General features: G+C 46.0%; 5 protein-coding genes across 6 annotated transcripts; 2 read left to right on the forward strand and 3 right to left on the reverse strand.

Annotated features, from left to right (window-relative positions):
• Window positions 1-119: 119 nt before the first annotated feature.
• LOC131286252 (transmembrane protein 184C) lies at window positions 120-4,750 on the forward strand. Its single transcript, XM_058315186.1, has 5 exons — window positions 120-763; window positions 1,544-1,580; window positions 1,656-1,933; window positions 2,560-2,766; window positions 2,848-4,750. Exons 1-5 carry the CDS (start codon window positions 513-515, stop codon window positions 3,893-3,895), a joined length of 1,821 nt encoding a protein of 606 aa, XP_058171169.1. The 5' UTR covers window positions 120-512; the 3' UTR covers window positions 3,896-4,750.
• A 536-nt stretch (window positions 4,751-5,286) lies between these two features.
• On the reverse strand, window positions 5,287-11,952 carry LOC131282394 (integrator complex subunit 1). Its single transcript, XM_058311846.1, has one exon. It carries the CDS (start codon window positions 11,950-11,952, stop codon window positions 5,482-5,484), a length of 6,471 nt encoding a protein of 2,156 aa, XP_058167829.1. The 3' UTR covers window positions 5,287-5,481.
• A 1,015-nt stretch (window positions 11,953-12,967) lies between these two features.
• On the reverse strand, window positions 12,968-14,766 carry LOC131292535 (sorting nexin-21). Of its 2 annotated transcripts, none has more exons than XM_058320835.1 (3): window positions 14,635-14,766; window positions 14,475-14,567; window positions 12,968-14,142 (listed from the first exon to the last, which is right to left on the reverse strand). In XM_058320835.1, coding segments are annotated over exons 1-3 (930 nt in total). In that variant the 5' UTR covers window positions 14,636-14,766; the 3' UTR covers window positions 12,968-13,306. The 2 variants fall into 2 exon arrangements, with proteins under 2 accessions (XP_058176818.1, XP_058176817.1); XM_058320834.1 differs by having other exon boundaries at window positions 14,433-14,567.
• Window positions 14,767-15,254: 488 nt separating this feature from the next.
• Window positions 15,255-16,061, forward strand: LOC131281600 (uncharacterized). Its single transcript, XM_058310942.1, has one exon. It carries the CDS (start codon window positions 15,262-15,264, stop codon window positions 15,973-15,975), a length of 714 nt encoding a protein of 237 aa, XP_058166925.1. The 5' UTR covers window positions 15,255-15,261; the 3' UTR covers window positions 15,976-16,061.
• Window positions 16,062-17,223: 1,162 nt separating this feature from the next.
• Window positions 17,224-25,771, reverse strand: LOC131282540 (protein kinase C and casein kinase substrate in neurons protein 1). Its single transcript, XM_058312036.1, has 9 exons — window positions 25,148-25,771; window positions 24,908-25,017; window positions 22,516-22,664; window positions 22,253-22,441; window positions 21,815-22,162; window positions 20,688-20,798; window positions 19,679-19,893; window positions 19,413-19,594; window positions 17,224-19,340 (listed from the first exon to the last, which is right to left on the reverse strand). The coding sequence occupies exons 1-9, from the start codon at window positions 25,249-25,251 to the stop codon at window positions 19,228-19,230; spliced, it is 1,521 nt and encodes a 506-aa protein (XP_058168019.1). The 5' UTR covers window positions 25,252-25,771; the 3' UTR covers window positions 17,224-19,227.
• Between the last annotated feature and the right edge of the window lie 1,578 nt (window positions 25,772-27,349).

Below are 27,349 nucleotides of genomic sequence, written 5' to 3' on the forward strand. Positions count from 1 at the left end.
GTGGTTTCAGTGTTTTCGTAGAAATAAGTGCAGTAGCAGCATCGATTCAGCGCAGTCGTGTATCGTCGCGAAGCGAATATTTTGTAAACAAAAATCATCACAACAAATATTACGGGGAATACAACAAACTATCGCCGAAAGCCCCGAGCCAAGTGTACGAACCTAATCAAATTATATCACATTTGCTTACGTGTTTTGTTTTGTGATTGAAAGTGTAATCGTTTCCGCCAGTGCGTTGCAATAAGAAGGGTGCGAAGTAAATAGTCTTCTTTTTAGATATTCGATTACCAACGCAAGCATTCCGTAGTTAAGCTGTTCGGTTCGGGTAACCACCAAATGATACCCAACAGTGCCAGAACACAACAACAGAACAACCATCAACAAAGCGACACAAGCGCCACATAATCAGCCAACGACGATGGTTCGTACGGATTGATTACGGCAGACGGTTGCAAGAACGAAGAAGCAAGTGCCTACCTGGCAGGGGCGACAAGATTAACAGTAAGACAAAAATGTGCATATCACTCTGTACCCACTGGCGAGCCTTGCTGAGGCCGCTGCTGGTCATCCTGTACGTACTCTTCGTCATCATCGTCGTCCCGCTGCTGATCGCCGATTCTGTAAAGGACGGTTTCACCCGCAAAGGTCAACTGATTTTGATCGGCGGTCTGTTCGTGCTGTGCGCGATACCGATTTCGATATGGCAAATCGCACAGCACGCCATCCACTACACGAAGCCTCAGCTGCAGCGGCACATAATCAGGTATACCATATCACTTTCACTCTGGCATACGATGGTAAAATGGGTTTTTACAAAACATTGATCTGTTGGCTCGAAACATCAAAAGGGGAAAATAAATCATCCATCGCTTAAATGAAGCTATCAAATGTTGAGAAATGCTATGATCAACAACGTAAGAACTTCGACGGTCTTATCAACATACCGTAAAAGAATTTAACAAAAAAACCATGAGTCACTTAGGAGGATTCTTGTCCCCTTTCCGTCTTGTGGAGTCTAATCTTTGCACAGCGACACCGTTAGCTTTGTGTTTTACACGATTAGAAGCTTCTTCAAACACATACACCACGATCCGGTGAGAAATGGTGGTTTTATTCCCCCGCAGAGCCAGGTGAACCGTGAAAAACTGCCAATGTCGAAAGCAATATCCGCCTGTTTTGCACGAACTTTTGCATGGTACAATTTTTTCTTTGTTTAAGAAGAGCAAAAATATGTGTTCCCGCAGTCGGCATATTTGTTCTAGAATATATTTTACACTTCCTGTGCAAGAAACTATTGTAAATCCACATTAAATGAGTCATACTAACAAGAATCGCCCGTTGCCTATCGCGCACTTGCTTCCTTTTTCAATCGACGCTTTTCTTGACCTTCGATAATGTAAATCATCTCATGACTGCTTCTTATCAACAGGATTTCATGGTAGAAGAATCAATTCCCTCTCGATGCCCGATCTCTCAATTACCAACGTGTCTGAATGTAGCAATAACGGTTTTTTTTATTCGATTTCTTTCTTTCCCATTTTAGAATCCTATGGATGGTGCCGATCTACGCACTCAATGCGGTTTGTACTGATAATCATTGGCGCGGTAATTGGGCACCTAGCTTGATGTTAACTTTTTTATGGCTTCCCTTTCAGCTGCTCTGTCTCATATGGCCCAACAAGTCTATCTACATGGACAGTATCCGCGAGTGCTACGAGGCGTACGTTATCTACAACTTTATGAAATACCTGCTGAACTATCTCAACCTGGAAATGGACCTGGAGAGAACGCTCGAATGGAATGCACAGACGTACCATTTCTTTCCCTTTTGTTGTCTGGCGCCGTGGCAGATGGGCCACGAGTTTGTGCATAACTGCAAACACGGCATCCTGCAGTACACGGTCGTTCGGCCGCTGACCACCGTGATTGCCTGGTAAGAGTTGGCCGACTTTGAAGATGTTTAATGTTTTTTTTACACACAGTTGAGACCGAATTTTTGGTGAAGAAACGTTTCAGTTTGTTAATTTAAGTCAATAACAAAAACGCCATCTATTGTAGATGTAAAATTTCTTTCTCTTAACAAAAGAACTCGCTGTTTTTAAGAAACCGTTGCACTGTGGCCTTTTGATTGATTTTTTTAAATTTATTTTTAAATTTCATTTAGCTTGCTTTAAATTTTGCCCCTGCATATTGTTTTAAGTCAACATTTAAAAGTTGTTATTTTCTGTCGGTTGTAAAAAATATCAAAAAAGAATTGGTCACAAAGGTTTAATTTTTGGAAAGCTCTGGAAAATGTTAAAATTTTTGATTGATAGTCACGAATTAGTTGTTTTATATCATTCGTTCAAAACGCATTAAAAAACTACCAATTTAACTCTTTATCAACTTTCTTGTATATATCACCATCTTTAAACCACCGGTTTTTTATCCCAAAATCCTGTGCATATATAAACAGCAATATTTTTTTAAATATTTTGCAACTGTACATCCTTTAATGCTTATATATTGAATTAGAAGGTGAAACTAAATGGTTTTTGTGTAATCCCCATTTAAACGCAGCATTTGTCAGCTCAACCACGTATACGGTGAGGGACAGTTCCGAGCGTCAGTTGCATTCCCGTACCTTGTGTTCGCCAACAACTGCTCCCAATCGATCGCAATGTACTGCCTCATACTGTTCTATCAGGCGACACGCAATGAGCTGCGTGGGATGAGACCGATACCGAAATTCCTATGCATCAAGGCGGTCATTTTCTTTTCCTTCTTGTAAGTAACCAGCTTTGAAACTTTGAGTGATGCGCATCGCACTAATTACATGCCCTACTTTAAATGCGTGTTTGTTTACAGTCAAAGCGTTATCATCTACTTCCTCGTGTACTACGGCATCATAAAGGACATTTTCGAAAGCAACACTGCCGACCTGGAATCGCGCCTGGAACTTTCGACCAAGCTGCAAAACTTTCTCATCTGCTTCGAGATGCTGCTGGCCGCCCTGGCGCATCATTACAGTTTCTCGCACCGCCCGTACGAGCGTATCCTACCGCCGAGCCTGATGGTGGCGGGTAGCATTAATGGTAGCAGCAGTGGTGCTGCTGGTGGCGCACCTGGGGGCGGTGGGGGGCATTCATGGTACTCGGGCTTCCTGACCATGCTCGATCTGTCGGACGTGCGGCAGGACGTGAGCGAACATCTGGGTGAGGTCGGCAGTTCGCTTAGCCGCCGGTTTCGTGGCCGTGCTATATATCAAATGGCACCGGGTAGCAGTCGCAACTGTGATATGAACGTCAGCGGCTCGGACCGAGAATTTCTCGTTCCGCCAGCAGGAGCAGCGGGCTCGAACCTTCTCGGTAGTCAGTGCTACCAGAGTGGCCTCTACTACAGTGCAACCGGTGCTGCGTCCCAGTTGTACACGAGCCAGGGTAAGGTCGGAGGAGCGGGGCACGGCCAGCGGTACGGTGCCCTCGATCAAGCGGCCATCAGTATTGTGCGGCCGAAGGGTGAAAAGCTCGTCGAAACACCGAACGAAGGTGCCCCGCCCAAGGAGGTAAACATTTTCAACCAGTTTCCATCGACGAAGACACTCAACCTGGCGCTCAGTAAAACGCCCAGTTACGAGAATTTAATCTCGCTCAAAAGTGACGATCCGGCGTCGACTTCCAAAGTAGGCGACGAAAAGCGTCGTCAGCAGCAACAGCAGCGAACAAAAAACAACCTGCAATCCTCCGCCAACGATCGAACGACGAACAGTAATAGTGAGTCGAGCTCGTCCCATCGGTTGCAACGCTCCGAAAGCAATGGAAGCGACTGGCTCAGCACGCCCGAGGACGAGCTGGGGATCGACGTGAAGGGGCTCAGTAGCGACAATATCAATATCAATACAAACCGAAAAACCTAACCGAGCTGCTTCGAAGTGGAACGTCGCAGTGGAAGGAAAATCCTTCGAAATCGAATCGATCGCTTTCGGTAGGATGTGAGATTATTTTTCCTATGTTTCTCTGCCCCTTAAATATGCTCACCGTAGCAGTATTGAGAGTTCCAACATGGTATGCAAACTGTGCGCAGCGGTAAAACTGTGGGGTTTCGTGTGCGGTGGCAATCGTTTAAAGTTTTCTACCGTACGACTATACATACATGCCTTAGGACGCTTCGGCTTCTCGACGTAAAGGCGTGGCAAAGGTGCAATATCAACTATCTGCTTCAAAACAAAACGTAAAAGACAAGCTTGAGGACAACATTTATAGATAAAAACTGTATCCATACAGCAGCATAGTATGGCACGTCCCTGGATAGAAGAGGAAGCAGAGGGAAAACAACGATTGCCAAAACATATTCCACGAGCGACCACCGGAATAGAGTGGCGAACAATTTAAAAAATCTCAATCGAACTGCTTCTATCAAACGTATCTGTGGTAAATTAATAGAAAAAAAAACAAGAAGACAAGTGAATGGCATGAAAACGGTTTTTGTCCCGATTTCATCGTATCGTAAACCTCTCGGCCAGTTCGGATCGTACTGTATCTTACATTCGTTCGCTTATTCCTAAGCAGTCCTAATTACCGTACTAAAATCTCCACTGTCAAGAGTGGCAGGCCCCGCTTGGGATACGTTTACGGATCCAAAGTGCAACTGATATTATATTTAATCAATCGAGCAAAATTATGTATGAGTGGGCATTTGTTTTAAATGTATTCTAAGTTAGTTTTTCGTTTTCGGAAACCACAACCACAAACCGTTAATAAATTGAGTATGGTTTACAAAGTACTTACCCTGCGTGAAATCGTTTCTTCACTTTTGCGTATGTACGGTACAGCAGTCGGGAATTCGATGAATATAACGGGAATTTCGAAAAACTTGTTGACCAGCCCCAGCCGTGTCCTGAAAAGTCATAGAAAATTAATTCAACAGACTCTGCACTTGATTATGCAGGGACGAAAATGGAAATGTAAAACCTTCAATATTCATAAAGCTAGACTTACATTTAACGACCTTCGTACAACTATCAACGTAGACAAATGCGGATCCTAAACTTGTCGAATCCGTCCTGAAATACGAGAACAATAGCCAAACTCACGAGTCAAACCATGTCCCTGAAGTTTTATTATGTCCACGCAATGATGTCAGAGAGAGGACAGAGCGAAAGAATGTCAACAATTTTGCATCTGTTCAATTAACATGACCTTTTCTTGGATTTCATAATTCCAAACACTTTTTTCGGGTGTATTTAAAAAAGGAAACACACATTTAAAGCCAGTTTCCTTGAAACATGTCATACACTATTATTTAATCTTCGTACACGATTTAAAAAATTACAATAAAATATGTTTTGTTGTATATTGGTTCCACTTTTTATGCGCTGCCAACTTTGTTCTACTTCATCTTGCATTACATATTGCTCTACAGTGATTACAGCTGGGAAATTGTACTTCCATTATTCTCGCTTCATGGCATACTGTTTTGTGAAAACGGTTGCTCTCCCCCTGCTTAACATGCGTGTTGCTTTTTGAGGGCCTGAATGCACCGTCGTAGCGCATTGAACGTATTGATCCGGCTGCCGATTCCGAGCTCAAACACAGCCGTCAGTATCTGCTGGGCGTGCTCCTGCAGACACAGCGTGTAGTCGGTCGTCTTGTCCAGGGCACTGTGCGCCACGGCGATATCGTCATGGTTAAGACACTGCACGAACGCCACCAGAGCCGTCCCGTTCGTGGTAAAGCTGCCCGGATTCTGCTTCAGGCAGCGGGCAACCAGATTGTGCGCCATCTGGCGTACGGGCGGCGAGGTGTGCTGCACGAACCGGATCACGTCGTCGAAGATGTCCTCGAGCAGAGCGGGCCGCTTGACGGTCAGTGCATCCAGTTCCATCAGCGGTACGGCAATTTCATCGATGTCGCGCGAACGCAGCACACCGACCAATTCCGCCCAGTGGATCGGCAGTGCATCGTGTCGGATTGCCGGCGCCAGCATCAGTCCCACAGCCGCATTGGCGACGGCGGGGGTATCCGAAATGGCCTGACTATCGCTGCTAGGATTGCCGATTCCGGCACTACTCACCAAAAGATCCAAATCGGCCATCGCATCGTTCGATTTTTTCACTCCCTCCGAACGGGCAGCCAACACCGAAGGCCGTAACATCGAGAGACCCTGCACAAGTTGCTGCAGCGAGTGGAGGTCGAAGTGTTGATGGGCCAGATCGGTCAGCACGTCACCGTACCGCTCGACGAATGCGATCGCCGACGAGGGGTTCGCCCCGATGTACGCTTGCAGGAACTCCACGAAACGGAAGATCAGCGTGTAGCTCTCCTTGAACGTGCCATGGTGGCGCAGCAGCTGGAAAAAGCAATCCAGCCCGTTATGCAACCCTTCCCGGTAGCAATCGCGAAACACGAGCGGGGCCAGCAGCTCCAGTATGCCCATGACCTGATGGAAAAGGTGAAAGTGGTACTCCGAGCGGAGTACATGGAGGTCCATGTGCGCCCGCCCCTGTAGCAGCGACCCAAGCACGGACAACTGGCGCAGCAAAAGTGTCGGATGGGACGCGGCAAGCTTACGCACGATCAGTTCCATCTCGGCCGACATGGTTTGAAAGTCACGCGGATTGTTCAGGCATGTGATCGTGGTGAGGATGAAGTAGGTAAACTTGTCCGCCATGCAGCCCCCGGGGACACCGTGCACGTCCTCGTCCTCGTAGATAGCCGGACCGACGGAAGGAAGGATGAATTTCATCGGTGGAAGGTTAAGGTACAGCTGCTGGAGAAACTTCTTCGCCGACGGTCCCCGGTTCCCGTCCACGTACGCAACCATCGGCGCCAAGTGGCTAAATTTCCCGGGCAAACACTGAAGCAGGAGTTTCACACGCTGGCTTAATCGACGCACCTGACCCGCTCTGGCATCTTCTGCAAGAATGTAATCGATAAAGTTGCACGATTCGGTTTCGCTCAGCGTCACAATATACTCGATCTGTTCGTGCTTCGGGACAGCCTTATCCCGGCCCTGCCAGAGGCGCGGGTTGCGCGTGAGTGTGTCGATAAAGTCAAGCACCGAGGTCGGATCGTAGGACGCGTTGAACGATTCCATCAACAAGTTCACCGTTTGATGTAACGTGGCCCAGCTCGCCTGGTGGCTTAGGAGCGACAGCAGGTACGGTCGTGAATCCGACAAGCTTTTGCTGAACAGTAGCTCCATTTGTTGCTCCTTGTTGATCCGTATCAGCTCCGAGTCGGCATCAGCTACCCAATCCACCAGTAGACCACACTTCTCCCCTTCGAGGGTACCGGGCACGACCGCTTCACCACCACCACCTCGTCCCTTCAGCATCGTCGACGCCACACTGATCAGCTCCTCGCGGCTCGTGCGCCACAGTTGTTGCATTCCTTTCCGCTCCACATCGGCCGATCGGCTCGTTGAAAGGACCTCCAATAGATTGCCGGTACTGGCGCCCGTTGATTGATGTGGTTGCTGTTCCACGCTTGCCTCCTTTTGAGCGTGCCTTATCAGCTGCGACCGCTTGCTCACGAGCACCTCCAGCAGGACCGTGTTGGCGATCGGATTCACACACCGAATGATCTCATCCAGCACGTGCAGCAGATAGTTGAGGTTCTCAAACTTTTCCACCGGTGTTTCCAGCAGCGCCCGGAAGAAGCAAACGATCTGCGGGTTCTGCACCAACCCCTTCAGCAGTCCCTGTCCCTGGGGGGTCTTCATCAACCGGCCCAGGTACGCGATGGATTTGTTCGCCGTGTACTCCTGCGACTTAGAGGCAGCGTTCAGCAGCCGTTGGATAAGCTTCCGGTACTTGCCCATAGCGTGCCGGTTTTGCTTCAGTTGACATGTCAGCACCAGTTCAACCGCCTCTTCGATTTCCTTCGTTTTCGAACCACCGGAGGACGGTGGTATTGTGTCGGAGAAAGCGGAACGGCGCAACGAATCGCTGCCGGATGCACCGCCCGCCCCCGATGGTAGCAACTCAATCCGGTACGGTTCCATCAGATCGCCCCCCGATTGGGCGGGGAAAAGTTTCGTATCTTTCACCTCCACCTCGCCCTGACTCGACTCATCCACCGACATTCTGCGCGCTTCTGCGGCTACCTCCGCTTGCTGCGATGGAAGCAGTTCCAACGCTTCTACCGAAATGTGCCCATTCTTCGCGCCCCGGGCTTGCTGGATCTCGATCAGCTGCGCCAGGTAGCTCTTGTTGAGGATCGCCGCATTAACTGCCTCGTACTGTACGATCACGGCCCGATCGAGTAGGGCCAGCAGCTTTGACATCGAACCGACCGGTGTACCGAAGTTCTGCACAAACAGCACGATCTGATCGGGTGTTAGGCCCTGCAGGGCCGCATCGACTAACCGCTCGACGCTGCTGCGGATCATCTTCAGCTTCAACCAGTCGGGAAGGATCGAAACGGGCTCCGACGAGCCGTCAACGGTGAACGCTTGCGGCGGGGGCGAACCTTCGGGGAACCAATAATCGAGAATTTGTCCAGCGACCGAAATGAACGACGAGTGCGTTAGGAGGATGACGAACGCTTGGATTATGTTCAGATGGATGTGGCACTGGCTTTCGTCGGCAAACTGAACCAACAGTAGATCCGGATACTCGGTGAACGCGTGCGGGATGCACTTGGCGTCGCGCAGCTTGATCAGGAAGTTGTTGAACATCACAAACAAGCAGTTGAGCGTCTGGACGCGCTGTTCGCTCTGGTCCGCTACGGTCGGGATGATGTTGGCAAACACCGTCGTCCGTTCGACGATCAGATGCGACATGTCCATCACGTGCTCCAGCATCGCTTCCTCGCCATCCATCGCGGTGTGCGCCGCGACGAACTGAATGTACACCATCACCAGCTCGGGGATGTTCTCCACCTGGCAGGCGGCCCGCAGCTGCACGATCACGTTCGGGCGCACGTACGGAAAGTGCGGTATCATCGGCAGATAGCGAAGCAACCAATCGCTATTGTTCGCCTCGATCGGTACCGTCGCGCCCGGATCGTGCTCCTCCTGGAACACTTTCAACAGCAACTTTAGCCCACGAATCGCCGACTGGCGGGAGGCGCTCGAAAAGGACGACAGGCGGCGCAGGAAGTACTCCAAGATTTCCCCGATCATCGCCTGATGTTCGCCCGTTTCGTCCTGCTGGAGCACGCGCTGCAGGTAAAGCAGCAGTTCCGCCTCGCGGCTCGATTCCACGATTGCGCTACCGGAGTTTGCGAGCAGAAATTCACACAAACACTGCACCGGAAGGTGATTAAAGTCACCCTCGGAATTTTGCACCAAATCGGCCAACCAAGGCATCGCCTGGGATGTGCCCTGGCGTTGGATTATCTCGAGCAGGAGGTCCGGTTTACGGCTCCGGCACAGCAGGTGCCCCAGCCGGTGGCTCACGTTAAGCTGCTGGATTTGATCTAGCACCGGATTCGGTGGACGGCGTGCGACACCCCGAGGGTCCATCAGGATCAGCTGCGACAGCAGGAGACTGTTCTGCTCGGTGATCGGATTCGACGCAAGATGGTTCTCGAACTCTAGGATTTGTGTCTTTTCCAGCCCGGCTACCGCTAGCTCCTCGTCGGTCGGTTTCGGTGGCCCGATCTGGTTGGTGATGCACATTTCCATCAGCACGCGCAGCATCGGGTACTGCTCCCAGCAGAACGACCCGAACGACGATGGGTTGTGGGCCGAAATGAGCAACAGGATGATCCAAGTTTTCCAGTAAAGCGACGAGATGGCCAAATTCGGTGGCTGATAATTCGCCGGGAGCACGATGTTGTCCGGATGGTGATACTCGGACATTTTGAACAGCAGCTCAATGATCTTCAGTTCCGTGATTTCAAGCGGCGGGTAGTCGATGTGGCGCAATGCACCCGCCCTCCGTACCAGCTGCTCGGTGATTTCCATCGTGTCTTGGATCGAGAATGGGATCTCCTTTTCGATGCCGATCAGCAGGATGCACAGCATCAGATTCTGCTGCAGTGGAATTTCCGATACCATACGCAACAGTGGAGCCCGCTCCGGTTCCGGTGGCCACTGGTCACCCTTGGCGTACGCTTCGGGCGAATCGAGCAGGAGCAGTTTGTGCAGTGCCGCCTTGTAATCGGTCGCCCCGATCGGTTTGTACACCCGCGGCACAACGTCCTTCATCCACGCGAGTGCCTGGTCCTGAATCATCGACTGCTGCTGATAGAACGCACTGAGGGCGGGCGAACTTTTCGTCTCACGGCCACTACGGATCGACACGTTGGCTTCGCGGATCTGTGGCGATACGGAGAGAAACATGCACAGGCACACGAGATCGACGATCGAGTGGAAAATGCGATCGCGAAACTCCGATCCGGCGATCTGTGGCGACAGGTCGGCCCGGGGACTCTGCAGCAGGACCTTACAGAACACGGTCAGATTAATGTCGTACCGAAGCATTTTGACCAGTTCGCGCAAGAAAAAGCGTAACGTTCGAAGAACGTCCTCACGTTGGAGCAGAAATTCCTGGTAGATTTCGGCCAAGTTGGCCGCCGATTCGGTCGGTTTCGTCTGGAACATCATCGCCAGCATACCCATGTTGTTCGGATTGCGTGCGTTCGACAGTTCGTTCTGCACGACGTACTTCAGCAGCGGGGTCAGTATGTCCGGCTGGCAGTTGATCATTTCCTTCAGCCCGATCATGAAGATGTTTATCAGCGGTTTCGACTTCAGGCGAACCTTGGCGAGATTAGACAGCACTTCGTGCTCCTTCGGGTTCTGTCCGGTTACATTGTAGCACAGGAACGTCAGCAACTCTTGGACCGGTTTCACCAGCTTTCCATTGTGGATCCACATCTCCAACCGGGGCACCACGAACGCACGCACCTCGAGGATGCCGCAGGCGAGCGACAGGAAGCGAAGGAAATTCTTCGTCGAACACTCCGGTCCCTGGCGGCGATTGAGTTGATCCTTCACCGCGTCCATCACCATGCGTTCGAGCTGCTCCCGCATATGCCCAAAGCGGGGCGGGTTCGCTTCCGGGTCCTTCCCGAGCGCATCGCCAAACATCCCGCTGCTGTCCGTAGAGTGTTCGTCGTCCGGAAGGGAGCTGTCGCGTGCGGTCGGATTAAGGGTGCTCAGTTCCGGCTGGAGCATCCATTTGGGCGGGATTTTCGTACCGAAGGCAGCCACAATATTGTCCGTAAACGGGGCGCACTCCTCGTAGTCCACCCAAACGCGGTCGTTGATCGCGTCGTCGATGTACGTGCGGATGAAGCTTTCCGGCCACTGTTTCTTATCGCTGTAGCCACGTGCCAGCAGATTGCACGCGAGAATGTGCATTGTGGGATTGTTGCGGCCTTTGAATGCATTCCCGCTGCCGTCTCGCTTGAGGACGGCGACGAGTGCCGACGTGATTGTCTCGTTACAGAACAGATGTGGCCGTAGGCGGGCCAGGTAAAGGAGCGAAAGGGAGAGTACGGATTCGGATTTGGATTTCGGTGATATCAGTAGCTTTATGGCGCCACAAATGTATCCCACGACGCTGTCACTGTCTTGCTGTTCGATCGCCGCCAGCACCGTGGCGGCCAGGTCCACCGATTCGCACTCCATCGCGCACTGTTCCCAGTACTCGAGGACGCTGCTGGAGCTGGAACTGTCTCCACCGGAAGAGGATTTGCTCGTTCCCACCAAGCTTGCTATAGTGCCGAGCCCGGAGGTGACCCCGCCGACGACCGAAGAGCTCGCACCGGAGGTAAGTTTGATCTTTTTAGTTGTCGCTGGGCCGCCGGCACCGCCAAGCGCCATCGAGCCCGATGCTTCCCGTTTGCGTTCCGACACGACCCCGCCGACACTGCCGACGACGATACGAGACTTGCCATCGTCACCGCGCGAACCACCGACGGACGATTTCGAACCGAGCGCGTACAGCTCTGCTTGCGGATGGCTAAGCTGTTGCTTCTTCGTTCCCCGGATGCCCGGTCCAGACTTTCCACGATCCATACTGCGTGCCACTCGGTAGATTTCAGGGTGTCCAAGCAAAAGAAAAGTATGGGGAAGCGTCACGCTTCCGCCCGCTATCAAACTGCGACCAACTCTATAGGCTCTGTTTGTAGATGAAATGGCAGAGACAATTTTCCAGCTTGCAGCTGTGCATGCTCGGCGTATTTTACGTAGCCATTCGAGTACTCCTAGAGTACTCCCAAGATGTCGCAAGCATTTTGACAGATAGCCGAAACATAAAATGACAGATAGAACAAGGTGTATAAATTAGAAGGTGAAGTCGTCCAGTGTAAAATGACATTTCATGACTTGACATAACACTTCTGGGGTATTCATATGGGTTTTGAGGGGGGGTATCGGAAAAGGATTGGGCTTTTGACATAACTCTTCTCAAATATGGCACCCCTTCCAAAGCGACATAAAGTCACCTTCTATATTTATACACCTTGAGATAGAAAACATGAAATGACAGTCAGGTTATTTGTGGTTTGGTTATTTTGTGAAAGATTTCGTGAAACATATAAATTGCTCCTCAACCTTTCCAAACGAATGAGATGAATTTTGTGAAGGAAAAAATTAATCGCTATGCACTTCGTTCAAACGAGGGTATTAGCATTATACGCTTTGGTTGACAGTTACTGAGCATTGGCAACCAACATGGTGGAATAACCACATATACTTTACTGACTATGATTTTTCAGTTCAATTTTGTCGATTTGAGAATCGCATTGACGTATGCTATGTTTTTATCGACTCACCTCGAGTTTTGAAAACGTTATTTTTAACAAATGAAAAATTAGAGACTACTAAATTTCGTTTATTGAGGATATTGTGCTAAATAATCTTCGAAATGTGCAGAATTGAAATCTAACATATGGCAAAATATACGTGTCCAAAATCAAAATCCAAGTCGTTGCGGTTATAACTAAATTTAGTTTCCTTTGCCCGGGTTGAGTAAACTGAACAAGTAAAGTATTTTATTTTCATTAAAATGAGTGGTATTGTATGATAAAGACAAAGCGTTTAAAATTTATATTTATTGTATAAAATATCCAATGGCGAAAACGGCACATATTGCTTACATTCATAACGACCCAAAACTAAAAAGGAGCTGTTCTACCGTTCGTCTTCTAGCTGTAGAAAAATGCTGCTCGAGAACAATTTAGCTTAGTTTTAGCAGACAGCACTAGCATGTAGAATTATCCTTTATATAATAAATTAAAAGACCATATAAAACCGACCAAAAATTAAACTTAATCCAAAAAAGTACCTAAGGATAGTCTGTGATGTTGAATTTCTACTCTTGTGATGGTTGCTTGTGAGAGACAGAGGTGTAACGGTTTAGAGCACATGCTTAGATAGTCTCCGCCCGTGGATCCAAAGCGTGAATGGCTTGGGCAAGCGTTGGACCTCCCTTTACTTTGATTCCCTTCCGACCCATTTCGTTCAATCGTTCCTCAAGCAGGGTACGATCGCGCCCACGTTGCCACCACAGGTGAAGACAGGTTTGCAAAAGCGGAATATACAGCACCAACAGTTCCGTGTCGCACACGTGTTCGTATCGCCGCAGGGCCAGCTCGGCCCACTGTTCCGCCGCCGAATGCGGTATGGGGGATGTGGTGCAGGCGGCCACCAACCGACAGAGCAACAGCAACACGCACTTTGATTTATCGAGGAAGATTTTGTTCAGCAAACGAAAGCAATTTTCCAGCAGTGGCACCGCCAATTCGTTCCGACGTTCGTCCAATAATTGACACGCGTTACGCAGTTCGTCTCCCTGCAGAAACTCAAGAAAATGCTCCGATTCACGGAGCAAAGGCACGGTCACGAGATGATCGAGAATGCTCTCGAAGGCAGCACTCCGGTCGGCGATCAGTTCGGCGCTGAAGTTTCCCATAAGCACCTTTTTCGGGAAGTTGATCATTTGAACGGCGCCCGGATGGTCCTTTCGAAGCCCCTCATAAAGCTTAAGGAAGTGAGTGTAGCGTCGCTCGATGCTGGTCGGGTAGGGGTCCGGCCCAGGGCCATCCTTACGAATGCTCACTTCATACACCACATACTTTTTACCCGCGCTGGTGCCTCCATCCCCGGTAGCACCGGACGGCAGAATTCGTGCCAAGGGAATTTCGAAGCATAGCGTCACCTCGCCATCAGCTGGGAGTGGCCGGCGGGTCGGACGTTGCCAAATGTCTGCAAAGGAAACAAACTGAGTATGAGCAGGATAACTACGCTGCATTCTGACTACGCAAACAACAAAGGTAAACTGAACTGAATGGTATCTGCTGTAAAGGTTTGGCAACTGGCTTACGGGTGCAAAAATGAGTCAGGCCCTTTACGATAATAAAGCACACAACACTACGCTTCAGGTGAGTCAATCCAGAACAAGTACAAAGCAAAGCAGGTGTAGTGAAGACATCTAAACAGAAAGTGACCAGCGGGAATAACCGGAGCTTCCGTAGAAAATAACGAATCTAAAATACCTTGCACAGTGCCCTTGATTTGAGGTTTTATGCTCAACGTACTTTGGTCGAATGCTTCCGTCGAGCTATCGACGTCGTCCTCGATTGGGTCCTCACTCTCCATACCTGATCTATGACCGACTACGGCACGATGCACTGTATTTGGGAGATATGAAAAAGAGTTGTACCAATTGCTCGAAACCTAATTAGATTAGTTACGCACTTGCACACACTTTGCATCCAGCACCACCTGATAATCAGGGAAAATAATTGATGAATCAGGCACTGTGATGTATTTTGGAAATCAAACCATTGTGTTCTACCCGAAAACTACTTTTTGTTTATTTAATGTTTATCAATTACATCAACAAAGAGAGTTGACGTTTTTCGAAAATGTTGGGCTTACCAAGATGTATATACAAATCTATGATTTATGTACCTTAGCTGTCTGGCTGCGTACTTCGACAATTTGAATTTATCGGAATGCAACGATTGAACTGGGAGGCCTAAAATTTAATTTGAATAATATTAAAAATTTTAAACTATGCAAATTACAGCGAATCTATATTTCACTTCAAGCCTCACGGAAACTATGTTTATGACAATATCCATCGCTTGAACCGGTGCGAGAAGTAAAGTGGAAGGGGTTGTTTACCAATTAAAGTAAACAAAGATCACTAAATATTCGGGCGTTGACGTAATTCCAAAGATTCCCCCAGATTGTGTGGCTGACGACATTTGGTGGCAATTAGATTTAAAAGTAGTGTTAATATAAATATATTTTCGGGATATATTCGCCATCCACTTCAACGAAGCCATGGCTCCCAGGAAATCAATCGCTGGTAAAAAAATGCTTGCCAAAAAAACACCAGATCCACAAAAACCGTCACCGAAAGGATCCTCGCCTGGCATTGCGAAGAACCAAATCCGTCCATTCCCTTCGAACGAGGGGCTGGAACAAATGATGGGCTTCGACATGGACGACCAGAGTGAAATGTCCGGCGAAAATACCCTGCAATCGCAACCCAACTTTTCGTACCTGCCGTCCCACAAACATTCAAGTCCGCAAAAGGTGAAACAAGTTTACATTCCAACGGTGCACCGGCTGGGTAGCATGTCAACGGTACCAAACTCGGACTTGGTCCAACCGGACACTTCAAACGAACTATCAGCAAGTGATGGCATCGAAATGACGCCTAAATCCGCAAATTCAGCGCCAGATAAAACATTGGCCAAGGAAAAGGAAAACCAAAGGAGGCATAGTCGAAAGCAAAAGACACCGACAGAGATAAAAATATTGAGAGAGGTGGTTAGACTCCAGGACACGGGAGACACACTTATTCCAAAACTGTCTTTCGGACGTGTGATTCGCGAAATACTAGCGGATTATTCAGATTCTGGGCTGAGAGTTACGCTAGAAATGCTAGAATGTTTGCAGGAAGCTGCAGAAATCTACATCGTGCAATTGTTTGAGGACGCCTACCGGTGTACCGTACATCGCGGTCGGGTTACCTTAATCCCTAAAGATATACAATTAGCTTTAATGATCCGACGCGAATCGTAAAGCAAAAGAGAGGGTTGACCCTTCGCTACTCTTCATTTTAATTTGTATTTTGTATTTTCCAAACGAACAATGTAACGACGTTTTAAACGATATCAATAAATTTGTACTCATTTTTGTTTTCCAACGAAGACGTTTTCGGACACTTCATGGGTAAGGGACTTCACCATCCAAAAGATCCAGCAATTTAACAAACCCTTCTCGTGTTTTGGGGTTGATCTCTAGAATTTGTAGTAGTGGGTCTAACACACCGTAATCCGGCGTTCCTCCTGTTCCGACCTGTTTTAGAAGCATCGCGTTCCAGTCGTAGTCTCCGATTCCGTCAACAGAAGCTCGTGTTAGTTCGTCCTTTGTTTTTTGGATCGCACCGGATTGGGAAAAATTTGTACGCAATTTATGCAAATATTGCAGAGCTTGGTTTATAGCTGAGCTATCCTGGCGTTCCTCCTGATGTATAATGGCGTCGTTTTTGAGCTGAAGGCTGGAACTTTCGTTTTCGATTGGCTGCGGGATTTCCGCATTCTTTTTACACGCCACTCCAGCCATCGAAGAGGAAGCGGCATTGTCATGGTTTAAAATTTTCCAAAAACATCCTCCATTGCGGTCACTGTTGGTTCGCTTGCCGTGGGTCATCCTGTGGCAGATATCTCTCAGATCATCCGAGCGTGCTCTTCGTACACTCGGTGCGGTGTCACTGCAACCGGGGAAAATTATGCTCGAAAAATTGTTCTCCACTCGGCTTTTCGCACCGTGCGTTAAATTTTTCACTGCCGCCAATGAATCGACCGTATGCAGGAACCTTGAGCCACCGATACGATCCTGTTGGCTGTGATGCTGCTGCTGATGCAACACATCGCGATACTGCTCTTTCAACGATTTGCTTTCATTCTCCATCACGCTTTTCATTTGTGCTCCAGAGTCGACCGCTGATGATGGCCGAATGGGCCCCGCAACCGGCGGTGCATGGGTGGGAAATCCGTGGCAGTATTGCGTTTCGAAAAAGGTTTCATCCGTCTGATGGAAAATATTATTCATACTTTCGGATTCCTTCGGTGCGTTTCTACGCAGTACAATACGCTTTCCAGTCGGTGCCTTTCCAGCCATCTTCACTCAGTGAACTTCAGTGCCTACATTGATTATTTTATAACAAATCTTTGCTATGTTTGTGTGTGATATGGAGCTTCGATTGCGAGTGTAAAAAGTCGAAAAACTATTTTACATTTGCAACTGTTTATATAAATAACCGTTATATCTTAACTACAATACTACTACTGCTTAATATATTTCTATGTATATATTTTTTCTCCTCAAACTTAATATAATACACAACATTTTCCCTCTTCTCGCCTTTTCCATGACGACCATCCTCATTCATTCCATAAACGAGCTATAAACGTGATTTTCGACGTTTACCCCATGCAATACTTACTATTTCCCTTTCATATCTTTTCATCTCATTTGTTTTTTTTTTTTATTTTCGCAGCTAGTGGTTTATATCTTTTGTATAATGGGCGTTATGCTCCAATATCCATCCCAAGATTCCCTTTCATCCATATGCTTTTAAAAGTCCTTTGATAACAATAAAACGATAGGACAATGAGTTATCAACTTAAATGTTCAATCTTCAAACAAGCTTGTCATCGCCGGTGTGCGATATTTGTCTAAACTGGGGTTTCTAAATTTAAAGCATCAGTTTTATTTGTTCATTGTTCAAATTGCTTTTAATTCTTCTACCAGACATGGGAGGAAAAAAGAAAATTTGGATTGGAGCGAATGTTACTTCCTCAATTAAACTAAGCTCGCTTTTGAGCTGGTCGATTTTCTTCCTACTCACGTGTATTTTTCGGAAGGAAAGGAAGTGATGGAAACCAGTGCTTAGCATTAATCTACCGATAATATTTTCATTTGCTCTACAAAGATACCACGATTGGAGAGGCTAGAAAATATTCGATTTTTAATTTTCACACTCTACAGGGCGATGGTATATTCGCTTCAACTAATCCCGGAATTATGTTTCCCTACAACGCTAGATTATCAAAATTGGTGAATTCAATTCTACGAGGCGATTCAAATTCTAAAAGTTTACGTGGGATGTGATAGTTAAACCGTATCATACCAGAAATTGTAATACGTCCATTCGTCCTCGCACGTGTTGAGCCATTTTGTTCGAAAGGTTCTATCATCACGTCGCACCACGGGAAAAGGATAACAAACACATCATCTGCCATCATTGTGTCTCTATAAATGCCTTGCTACATGCAGTGATAAACAATTTGCATCATAATTTACAATTAATGGGCATGGGAACGTCGTCTATCATTCAGAAACCAGAGAATGCGCAAATAAACAAACATGTTTCTCTAATTATTAGATAATAACATGTTTTGGGGCAATATCAAAGTATGTGTAGATGCCAACGAGTTCAACACACTCGTAAGAAAGTAGCTCAAACAAAAAAGAGACTCCTACAAAGCATGTAAATATTCGTAATAAGAAAGAAAACTGTACAGTATAAATGTGTTTCGAAAAAGAAAATTTCACTTTGCCTTTGACAAACAAATCCGAATCACGCATTGGTGTACGGAGTTACTAACAGCATTGTCAAAAATATTTGATAAAAAAAATCTTTTGGTCGTTCCCGTACGCGTACCTTAAAATGCCAGACAAAAGCTGTATCCCTAAGTGGGTGCTGCTTTTGAGAATGCACCTTTACCGGTACACCTGTGATTAAGCCGCGTTTCCGATTGTATGGCTTACCACCTTCTTTTCCTGTTCCATAACCAAATCGCTGTATTATTTTCTCATTTTCGTATAAAACTAATCTTCACCTCTTGGTCAATCGAAATTTTGATGCTTACCATTCTTGAACAAGAGATGTCAAAGCCCCAGAATACCAAGGAAACAGTTCACACATACTGTCTTGGACAATGTTCGCAATGTAAATGGATAAAAAGGTAGACAAAAAAAGGTTACGGATTTCAGATGTGGCCACTTTCTCTCCCTGTTTTACCGTTCGCTATTCCTACTGTGACTACGTTCTTGTTTCACGCTTTGGATGTGTGGTGATGTGTATGTTGTGTGTTCGCATCGTCCGATTCGATCCTTTTCTTTACCGATTTTTAATAAAATCCACCAACGCAAGCTCATTGCGAACTGATCTCCAGTTTCTTTGCTATTGTACTACCTTCATCCATTAATCACGCTAACGCGCTCCATTGGTTGTTCCATCGACGTTCATTCCGCCATGTGCCCATCTTACGTTGCCACCACTTCGACGTAGTTTGCCGGATACAGTCCCACTCGGCCGTCTTTTCGGCCTTTGCACCAACCTTGCTCGTCCTCATCTTCTAGTTTTTCAAACATATCGCCTAAAAGATAAAATTAATCATAACAAGTTTGCACCGGAAGCAAAGGATCGTTCGTCCACTATAATACGTTACCCTGCTTGAACGTCAGCTCATCACTTTCGGCCCCTTCGTAGTCGTATAATGCCTTCACTGGGACTCCTGGTTCTCCGTTATCCACCAGCAGGTTATCATTTCCGTCGCCTTCGTCCCATTCTTCCTCCTCCTCGAAAGGATTGCTTTCGTTTGCTTTACCGTTTGATCCAGAATTGCCATTTCTATTCAAAAGCAAATAAGCGGAAAATGTATATTGGGTTACGAACTATCTAATGCATGCCAACCATTGGGCAATCGGAACTTACGTAACAACCGCTCCAGGAGCGTTGCCGCGTCCTGGCGAGTTTCGGGTCGGTGTCGTCGTTTCGTTCTTCGTTGAGGCAGTTTCCGATTTGGGTGAATCGTTGTTCGGGGTTGGCGTGCTACGGTTGTTGCTGTTCGAATTGGTAATGCTGAGGGCCGTACTGTTTCGGTTTCCACCGCCGAGTTTATTGTTGTTTGCCGGTGGTGGTGGATATTCCTGATGATTTTAGAATTGAGGATCGTTCCACAGAGGACGTAGAAACAAAAGATATGATACATCAATACTCAACAAATATGACTTTAATGTGAATGTTTTACAGTATCCTAGCTGAGTTTATTACTACATTTTTTGGAAACGCAAAAAGATAAGTAAATACCTATTTTAGAATCGATAATTTGCGTTTTCTATACAAGGCACGAAAGATCCAATCAATCAACTCGATTATATTTAAACACTCTTTTGCACACTAGCAAGCGTTTTAAAAAAAGCACTAATTTTATAGCCTACGAAACTATGCTACTGTTTTATTGGCACCTCAAAAGTCCAAAACCGGTTTCGATAAAACTACTTCAACCAACGATTTGTGTTTGGGCAAAACAAAAAGCGAAAATAAATAAAATGCTATCGTCTACGATCGAAAAACTACTCAATCATTGATATCTCTTTCTAGAAATTGAGAAACATTTTGAAATTAAAAAACTAATCGAAAATAAAAACTATCGGTGCAAATAACTAAACTATAGCTATGTCTGCAAGTAAGAAATTAGATAGAATGATTTGATAAATGAGGTAAAATAACAAAACATTTCAAACAAAACAACTAAAACCAACGTCAAACAACACAAAATAAAACGAGAAAAAAGAAACATCACAATACCAATCGTGAAATAAAACGTGAACAGGCCTTCGCTTTTGCGAAAAGCTTAAACTATGCGTTACGTTTTTGTGCGGGGAAAACGGATGGATAAAACAATAACTTAGTAAAAAAAAGAAATACAAACAGAAATTACATGCAAATCTTCGGCAACGGGTCGCTGATGAATGAGCGTGATCGGCGCTGTGGGTAAAGCTTCTTTGGATTTGATTCCCTTCGCAATGTCGCGGAATTCTTCCGTGTACTCCTGGAAAAGGGCGTAGGCAGGTTTGACGATTTGTCGGGATGTCCGTGAGGGGGGAGAAGGGAAGTGAGTTGAGTGTAATGCACGCACAGACACACACAAACACACACACGGGGAGACGCACGCAACCACATGCGCGTCAGGATAGATATTGCACACAGCGTTTTTAGGGTGATTTTTGTGGCGGGACATTTCGATGTAAGCCGATCGGTACGATTGGGATGGAAACAACAACATCATGTGTGTTATGTTGTTTGGAGATGTGTGTTTAAGTTTGCGTTCGGTTGTGTTTTATTAAAGGTAGTGTGGAAAATTGAAAGAAAGAAAAAAAATTAAACAAAATTACGATTAGTTCGTTTAAATTGATTAAATCATAAAAAAAGTACAGCTGGTGAACTAATTCCTTAAAGTTCGAGTGAAAACAAAAGACGTATATCTTCTATAACCTTCACAGCATTTGAAAGCTGTTAGAAACAATGTTTAGGCTGGAGAAGTAAAAAGGTATAATTTTTATTGCAAGCCAGAAGAAGTGTTAATACTTAGTGGCGATGGTCAAATACGCCACCATATAATTTAGATTTCAAGCGTGAATCAGTTCAGGATTAATGCAAACAGGCTGCATTAGCCATAGCTTCCTTTCCATAGAAGAATTAATCTGTTAAATTAAAGCAAAAACCGATATAATACCAAGTGAAAAAAATAAAGTTTCATCGTTGATGCAAGGTTGAAGAAAAAGCAATGATTTCCTATTTTGTCCTTATGCAAAATTAAATTATTAATCAGAATGCATTTGAACCGATCAAACTCAATATAGGCTAAAACATGCGCAGGAAAGCCGTTAGACGTTAGGGTGAAATAAATCCAGGAAAACACCACGATTAACGAAAATATTCAAGTCAAAACCAACAAGCAGGGGAAAAGGAGCATCAGACACAGGTTGCGGGAAAACTGCAATCCCAAAACATCCCGCACCTGCCCGTATCTTTGCGCGCGCGAAGGCAGCAGAACGGCATACTTACCACAAACGTTGGCCAGCTCATACCCATGTTGACACCGTGGTTGTTCGACCACCACTTGAGGTCCTTCTGGTGGTCAGCATTGTTAATCGTGTGGTGGAACTCCTTGTAGATCTGTGGCAAACTCGGGTCTTCAGAAATGTTCAGACATTTGTGTATCGAAAATAGCACGTTCTTGAAGAAGCACAGTCGGGTCTCTTCCATCTCTTGGCACTTTCGGAACACGGTCGTCATGCTCTCGATGTACACGGGATTGTACTCCTTGATTTCGTTCAGTGTTTGTTCGTACCGTTCGCGGCATTTTGCAACCTCATCCTTTAGCTTCTGTACCCGTTCCTGCATCTTTTTGAGCTGAAATTGAAATAAAATCAAGTCAATGCGGATATTAGGACCATCGTCGCCGATCCGTCTGTGATCCTTCCATGTTCTACCCATACTAACCTGATCGTTTGACAGCGATTGATCGCTGGTGGCATTGCGTTCCTGATTGGCGGCCGATTTTTCCATTTTGCAGGCAGCATGGTAATCCGTTTTAGCTTTTTCCGCGTTTGCCATAAGCTTTGCCCAAGGTTTCTGCGCCCGCTTGAACTGATCTTCCATTTCTTTGCGCTCCTTAATTTGCATCATCGACTGCCGAGGGACAAGTAAGCAAGGCGAGTTAGATAATAAACTACCAAAAAATACATGATGTTCAACAATTCTACCTTGTGATAATTCTCCTTCTGCCAATCCTTAATCTGCAGTGTCACGTCCGTGCACAGGTTGGCCTTAATTTTCAGGTGCAAATCAGAAAGTCGTTCCGCTTCGGTGAGCATACCCTTCCAGGCCGCTTCCGTTGTGCCATACTCGGGCCCTACACGAATAAAAATAGTAAATCAATGATGCAATCGGGCTGCCAAACAACAAACGCTCCTGATTTTCTGTATTTTATTATTGGTTATTCAACCCGTTCTAAACCCACAAACATAACGTCCCTGCCTTCGTTCACTTTCGTTCCAGCGGTCTTCGAACGCCGTCCCCTTTTTGGCCCTCGGTAACTCAATTAAGAACGGGCGTCTCGTTTGCAACCGAACCCGCTTGGGTGACGTATAGCCATTGGAAAGAAATACAAAAAAAAAACTACTACTACTAACGATGTACTGGAAAGCTCATATACCTGCCGACTGGCAAGCACGGTGCGAGTAGCTGCCGAATCAGCTAATTGAAAAATCAATAAACCGATTGAAGGTGTGTTCGTAGTGCTACCGGAAGCGTACCAATCGGAGAAATGTAAGAAAGAAGATAAAGAACAGTAACCCCCCAATGAAGGGTCATGGAATTCCTTGGAAAGACCAGGAAGTTTTTCTTCCCCACAGGTTCAAGGACAGACAAGTGGGTAAAAAAGTTATTTTGCTACACACGTGCAGCATTGCTCAACCGTTCGCATGTTAAATTCCACTGATAATCCACACCATCCGTGTCACATTATTGCCTCTTCGGAAATGAGACAAAAACTGGAAGCTAAGTGGAGTTCATTAGATCGGGATTGAATGGCATCATCCTGTTATTCTCCTATCGCTGTTCCAGTTCCATCCGTTGGACACCGAAGGGCGGCATCCATCCAGCATTGGATCATTTGTCAGTTATTTTGCGCTTCATCAAACATCTGATTTACAAGCGATTCCATACACGAACGTCAGTCAGACTCGCGGTGGTGTGCTCCATTTTCTTCCGATGACCGAGTCAAGTGGGTGGGACAAGATAAATTAAGACACTTTCGCGTCAATGCAAAAGAGAAACGGAACGGAGTGGTGCCGAGGCCCCCGTGAGAACAAACGGTAGCGAAGATCTATTTTTAAATAGTAACAAATTTATCCACTCTAACGGAGAAGCGTGAGCACACGGAGAAGCGGTATGCGTTGGGCGGTTTGTGTAAGACCTTGGGTGGAAAAACGCCGTTCCGTACAATGCCGTCCCATTGATTCTGGTGGGTCAGGTCGCTTCTAGCTACCTTGTGATCTCACTTTTCACTGTTTGCTTTCTGCAAAATGTTTCGCACTCAAACAGTTTGAGTTGTATGAAAAGAGGAACTAACACAATCTGACACGAGAATGCAGGGTGATGATACACGATATATTGCAATTCAATATGAGCTTAGTACAGTAGTCCCTGCCAGCACCAACAATACCAGTGATGTAACGAGTTGGGATTTTGCCACGACACCGGTCAGTGATGGGAAATGTTGAACAAACTAAACGGTTTTAATTTAGGAACATAGAGGTTTTGAACTTTCATAATTGAATCAATACCAAAAGCCAATCCATATGTCCAATGAATTGAAACTAATGAAAATTGTGGTCTGTTTCACCTAATTTCAAAAATGTGGATTATATTTTAATTGACCTTTCACATACATGGAAAGACCGTTAATTTATAAGAATAGAGTAATATAATGTGTATAATTCACACAAATTATCTGGCTGTGCTGGTGACACTCGACCCTAATGTCTATATGAATTTCAAATGGTACTTATTAAAAAATGAATCTAAATTAAGATGATCAAAAACATTTACTTTGAATGGGGGGAAATAATAAAACCTTTAAGAAAAAGTGTTTCAATACTCCAAAAGTTTCCAGAGTATCGTATCCTAACATTATTATACGACACAACAATGCGCTATACCCATATAGAGGAAGATGCATTTTTAACATTTAGTCTGCCACCACCAACATTGCCATCCTGTTTATAGTTTCATGGTCGAGGGTAACTGCAACTATCACCATCCGAAGGGTAAAGACCACCGGACAACAGTTTGTACGTTACGTCGAAGAAGGAGGAGGGGTATTTTTGTTAACTTCCATTACGACTCCGGTGTCAACTGCATCACCCAGCGGAACGAATCAAGGTCATATTAAGTAACGCCATCCTTACGGATGCGAGGGGGGAACATTTGATACATTAGCGGTAAGCATGTAATTTTTGTGCCCACGGTTTTGATTATGCATTTCAGTTTTCGCGCTCTCGAGCGAATGCCATTTTCGCCCATGGTAGGTTTCTTAATTCATAGATGATCTTTCGCAACATCATAATACACCTCACAAAAGGTGTTCCTCACCTTTTTCAATCAGTTCGCCCCATTTTTTCGACCATGTTTTTAAATTTTTGGCATAAGCTTTCTCGATTTCGGCACGCTCCTGGATGAGGGTTTGCAATTCCGTACAGAGCCTGAGATAGGGATGCGAAGAAGAACAGAAGAGAATAAGAATTCAAATTAGTGATTCGTTCTGTTTTGTTTTGTTTTTTCTAGTGGCTAATTAATTGGCTAATCGGTCGCCCCGATACGATGATCACTCACTTATAACCGTCCTCTATCCGCTTGGTGGTGCGTTTGTAGTTGTTCAGCTCCCAGAAAGAGTCACTGCCGGCCTGCAGCAGCTGATCGTCGCTGTGATGTGACATTTTGTTCAGTGTTTGTCGTTGCGTCCGGACTGGCTGGGTAGAAAATTGTTCCGTACCCGGTGGGTATCCCGGGAGTCCGGGGGTTGCTGTGGTTGTTGTTGTTCTCCGCGGGCAGAGTCAAATCTATTTGCAAACGTGCCCGGTGGCTTCCTTCACTCCTACACCGATCCACTCCTGTTCCACCAGCTCAACTTTTCCGGCGTCGGCAAACAAAACCAACGACTACCGATGGCCGATGATGACGAACGTCGGTCAACAATCAACGACAATTGTCCCCGACCGCAGTTAACTGCGCACCGCCGGCTGCCGATTCCACGGTCACCGTTGGCCTTTTTTCTCCGCAAATGTCAGCTTTGACGATACACTAGACGCGAGGCGTACGGGTGGATTTGTTTTAGAGGGAAGCAACGCACAAACAAAATAAAAACGCGACCGGTCAGTTCACGCTTCGTTCCACGGGAGGTTCTCGATAAAAGCTGTGTATGCTGCTACTGCACACTCCCCATAAACGGCAATGCATAAAGAAGATTTCTGCAACGAAAACAAAGATAAAAAGAGAATTAGAATATGCGTCATAAATAAAAGAGGTTGCAACATGATTTATAGAGACTATCAGTATATTCTTCCAAAAAGATAAAACCGTAAGAATAAAATTCCCGCAAGTTTTCTCAACACTCGGAATAACTCCTATTTAGGTTGTATTTTCTGGTAGCATTCACCAGAAACCCTACGCCCATGTCTAGTGAAATATGCTCATCATCAATCAAGTCTTTTTCAAACCTTACATCAAGTGAAGATCGAGGACGATTGATCCTGACCTAGATAGGTTCAAGGGATTTGTGAACACGCAGAACGTGCTTTTTGCTGTAGAAAAATACCCTTACTCTTAGCGCGTCTCTCCACCTTGGTGGTTGGTTCGGCTAGAAAATAATGATTCACAGGATGAACAGCTCAATACTGCAATGGCATCGGGCATTAGGGATCTCGTCCGAAGGATTCACAGGTCGCAAAGAACGACCTCACAAATAAAATGCCCGAGCTGACCTAGTTCCCATGCATCGATTTTCCTCTTGCAAAGGGTTTCCGGATTCGATAGATGCCGACGGGGCGGATGTCAAGAAGAAAGTGGTCAAAAGCAGGAAGAGACCCAGCTGAAGCGGTAACACCTTCGTCCACAAATATTTCCCATGAAAAGGGCAAATGAATGGGACGAAGAAGGTTTTGCTGGCCGTTCCGTTCATTAATGTTTTATAACCGGCTGGAGGGAGCATGTTCGTGATGCATGCGATACCTTAAACACCTCGCAACGTGCGGTCTGGTTTTGGGAAGCGGGAGCACGGTGTGACCGTAATCAGCCTAATCGAATCGATGCCCCGATCGTAGAGCGTCGTCGTCGGAGACACCTCTCCTTTCCGGCTAAGCTACCACCAGACCAGGCGGGTCTACAAACGGTGGACCGTTGTCTAATGAATCAGTTATGGGCGGGGAGATATTAGGGTACCGTCGTCTCCCGAATGCGCGTGCCAACGAAAACAACGACACCGTACCGGAAGATTTGTCTCGATGGCCGGATGATTGGCTACCTCACCTCGGGCTATAGGAAATGGACTATATATTGCATGAATCGTGCAATGCGTGATGGAAAATGCAGACTACTGTTTGTTTTTGTTTTCTTTCCGTTCGTGATGGTATTTTAATATTGCACTAAACTACATTAACGCTACTAGTGCTACTCTACGCAGCGTTTAATTTAACAAATTAATGTTTATCCTCGCTGAATGCCAGAGAGAATTTATAAAAAAAAAATTTCGTTAAAGAATAAGGATGGAATGAATAGACTTTGAATATAAAACTCAAAATAGTCCGATTGAAAATTGTCTAAAAGCAGTAGACTTTGCGAGATGCATTAGAATCGATTTTGTTAAAACCACACAGATCACCACCATTTCCTCTCGTAATTTCTACACCTCATTTCTCTTTATACTTAAATATTCGAATTAAACTATTTCTTTTCTTCAATTTTAATTAGCTTTTATATCTTCGTGCATCTTGTCACCATCCACTCTGGTCAAGATCAATGACAGGGCTGATTACCCCA

The sequence above is a fragment of the Anopheles ziemanni genome, chromosome 2 (assembly GCF_943734765.1).
Source record: "Anopheles ziemanni chromosome 2, idAnoZiCoDA_A2_x.2, whole genome shotgun sequence".
Classification (NCBI taxonomy): domain Eukaryota; kingdom Metazoa; phylum Arthropoda; class Insecta; order Diptera; family Culicidae; genus Anopheles; species Anopheles ziemanni.

Excerpts from the sequence above, each read along its gene's own strand:
- LOC131292535 (XM_058320834.1), bottom strand. Across the intron at positions 14,143-14,432 it reads AATCAAGGGCACTGTGCAAG|ACATTTGGCAACGTCCGACC; the intron begins GTATTTTAGATT and ends TTTCCTTTGCAG.
- LOC131286252 (XM_058315186.1), top strand. The coding sequence starts at position 513 with ATGTGCATATCACTCTGTACCCACTGGCGAGCCTTGCTGAGGCCGCTG. Across the intron at positions 764-1,543 it reads CTGCAGCGGCACATAATCAG|AATCCTATGGATGGTGCCGA; the intron begins GTATACCATATC and ends TTCCCATTTTAG. Across the intron at positions 1,934-2,559 it reads CTGACCACCGTGATTGCCTG|CATTTGTCAGCTCAACCACG; the intron begins GTAAGAGTTGGC and ends ATTTAAACGCAG.
- LOC131282540 (XM_058312036.1), bottom strand. The coding sequence starts at position 25,251 with ATGTCACATCACAGCGACGATCAGCTGCTGCAGGCCGGCAGTGACTCT. Across the intron at positions 22,163-22,252 it reads AATCGCTGTCAAACGATCAG|CTCAAAAAGATGCAGGAACG; the intron begins GTTAGTATGGGT and ends TTTCAATTTCAG. Across the intron at positions 19,894-20,687 it reads CCGTTGCCGAAGATTTGCAT|GAATATCCACCACCACCGGC; the intron begins GTAATTTCTGTT and ends TAAAATCATCAG.
- LOC131282394 (XM_058311846.1), bottom strand. The coding sequence starts at position 11,952 with ATGGATCGTGGAAAGTCTGGACCGGGCATCCGGGGAACGAAGAAGCAA.
- LOC131281600 (XM_058310942.1), top strand. The coding sequence starts at position 15,262 with ATGCTTGCCAAAAAAACACCAGATCCACAAAAACCGTCACCGAAAGGA.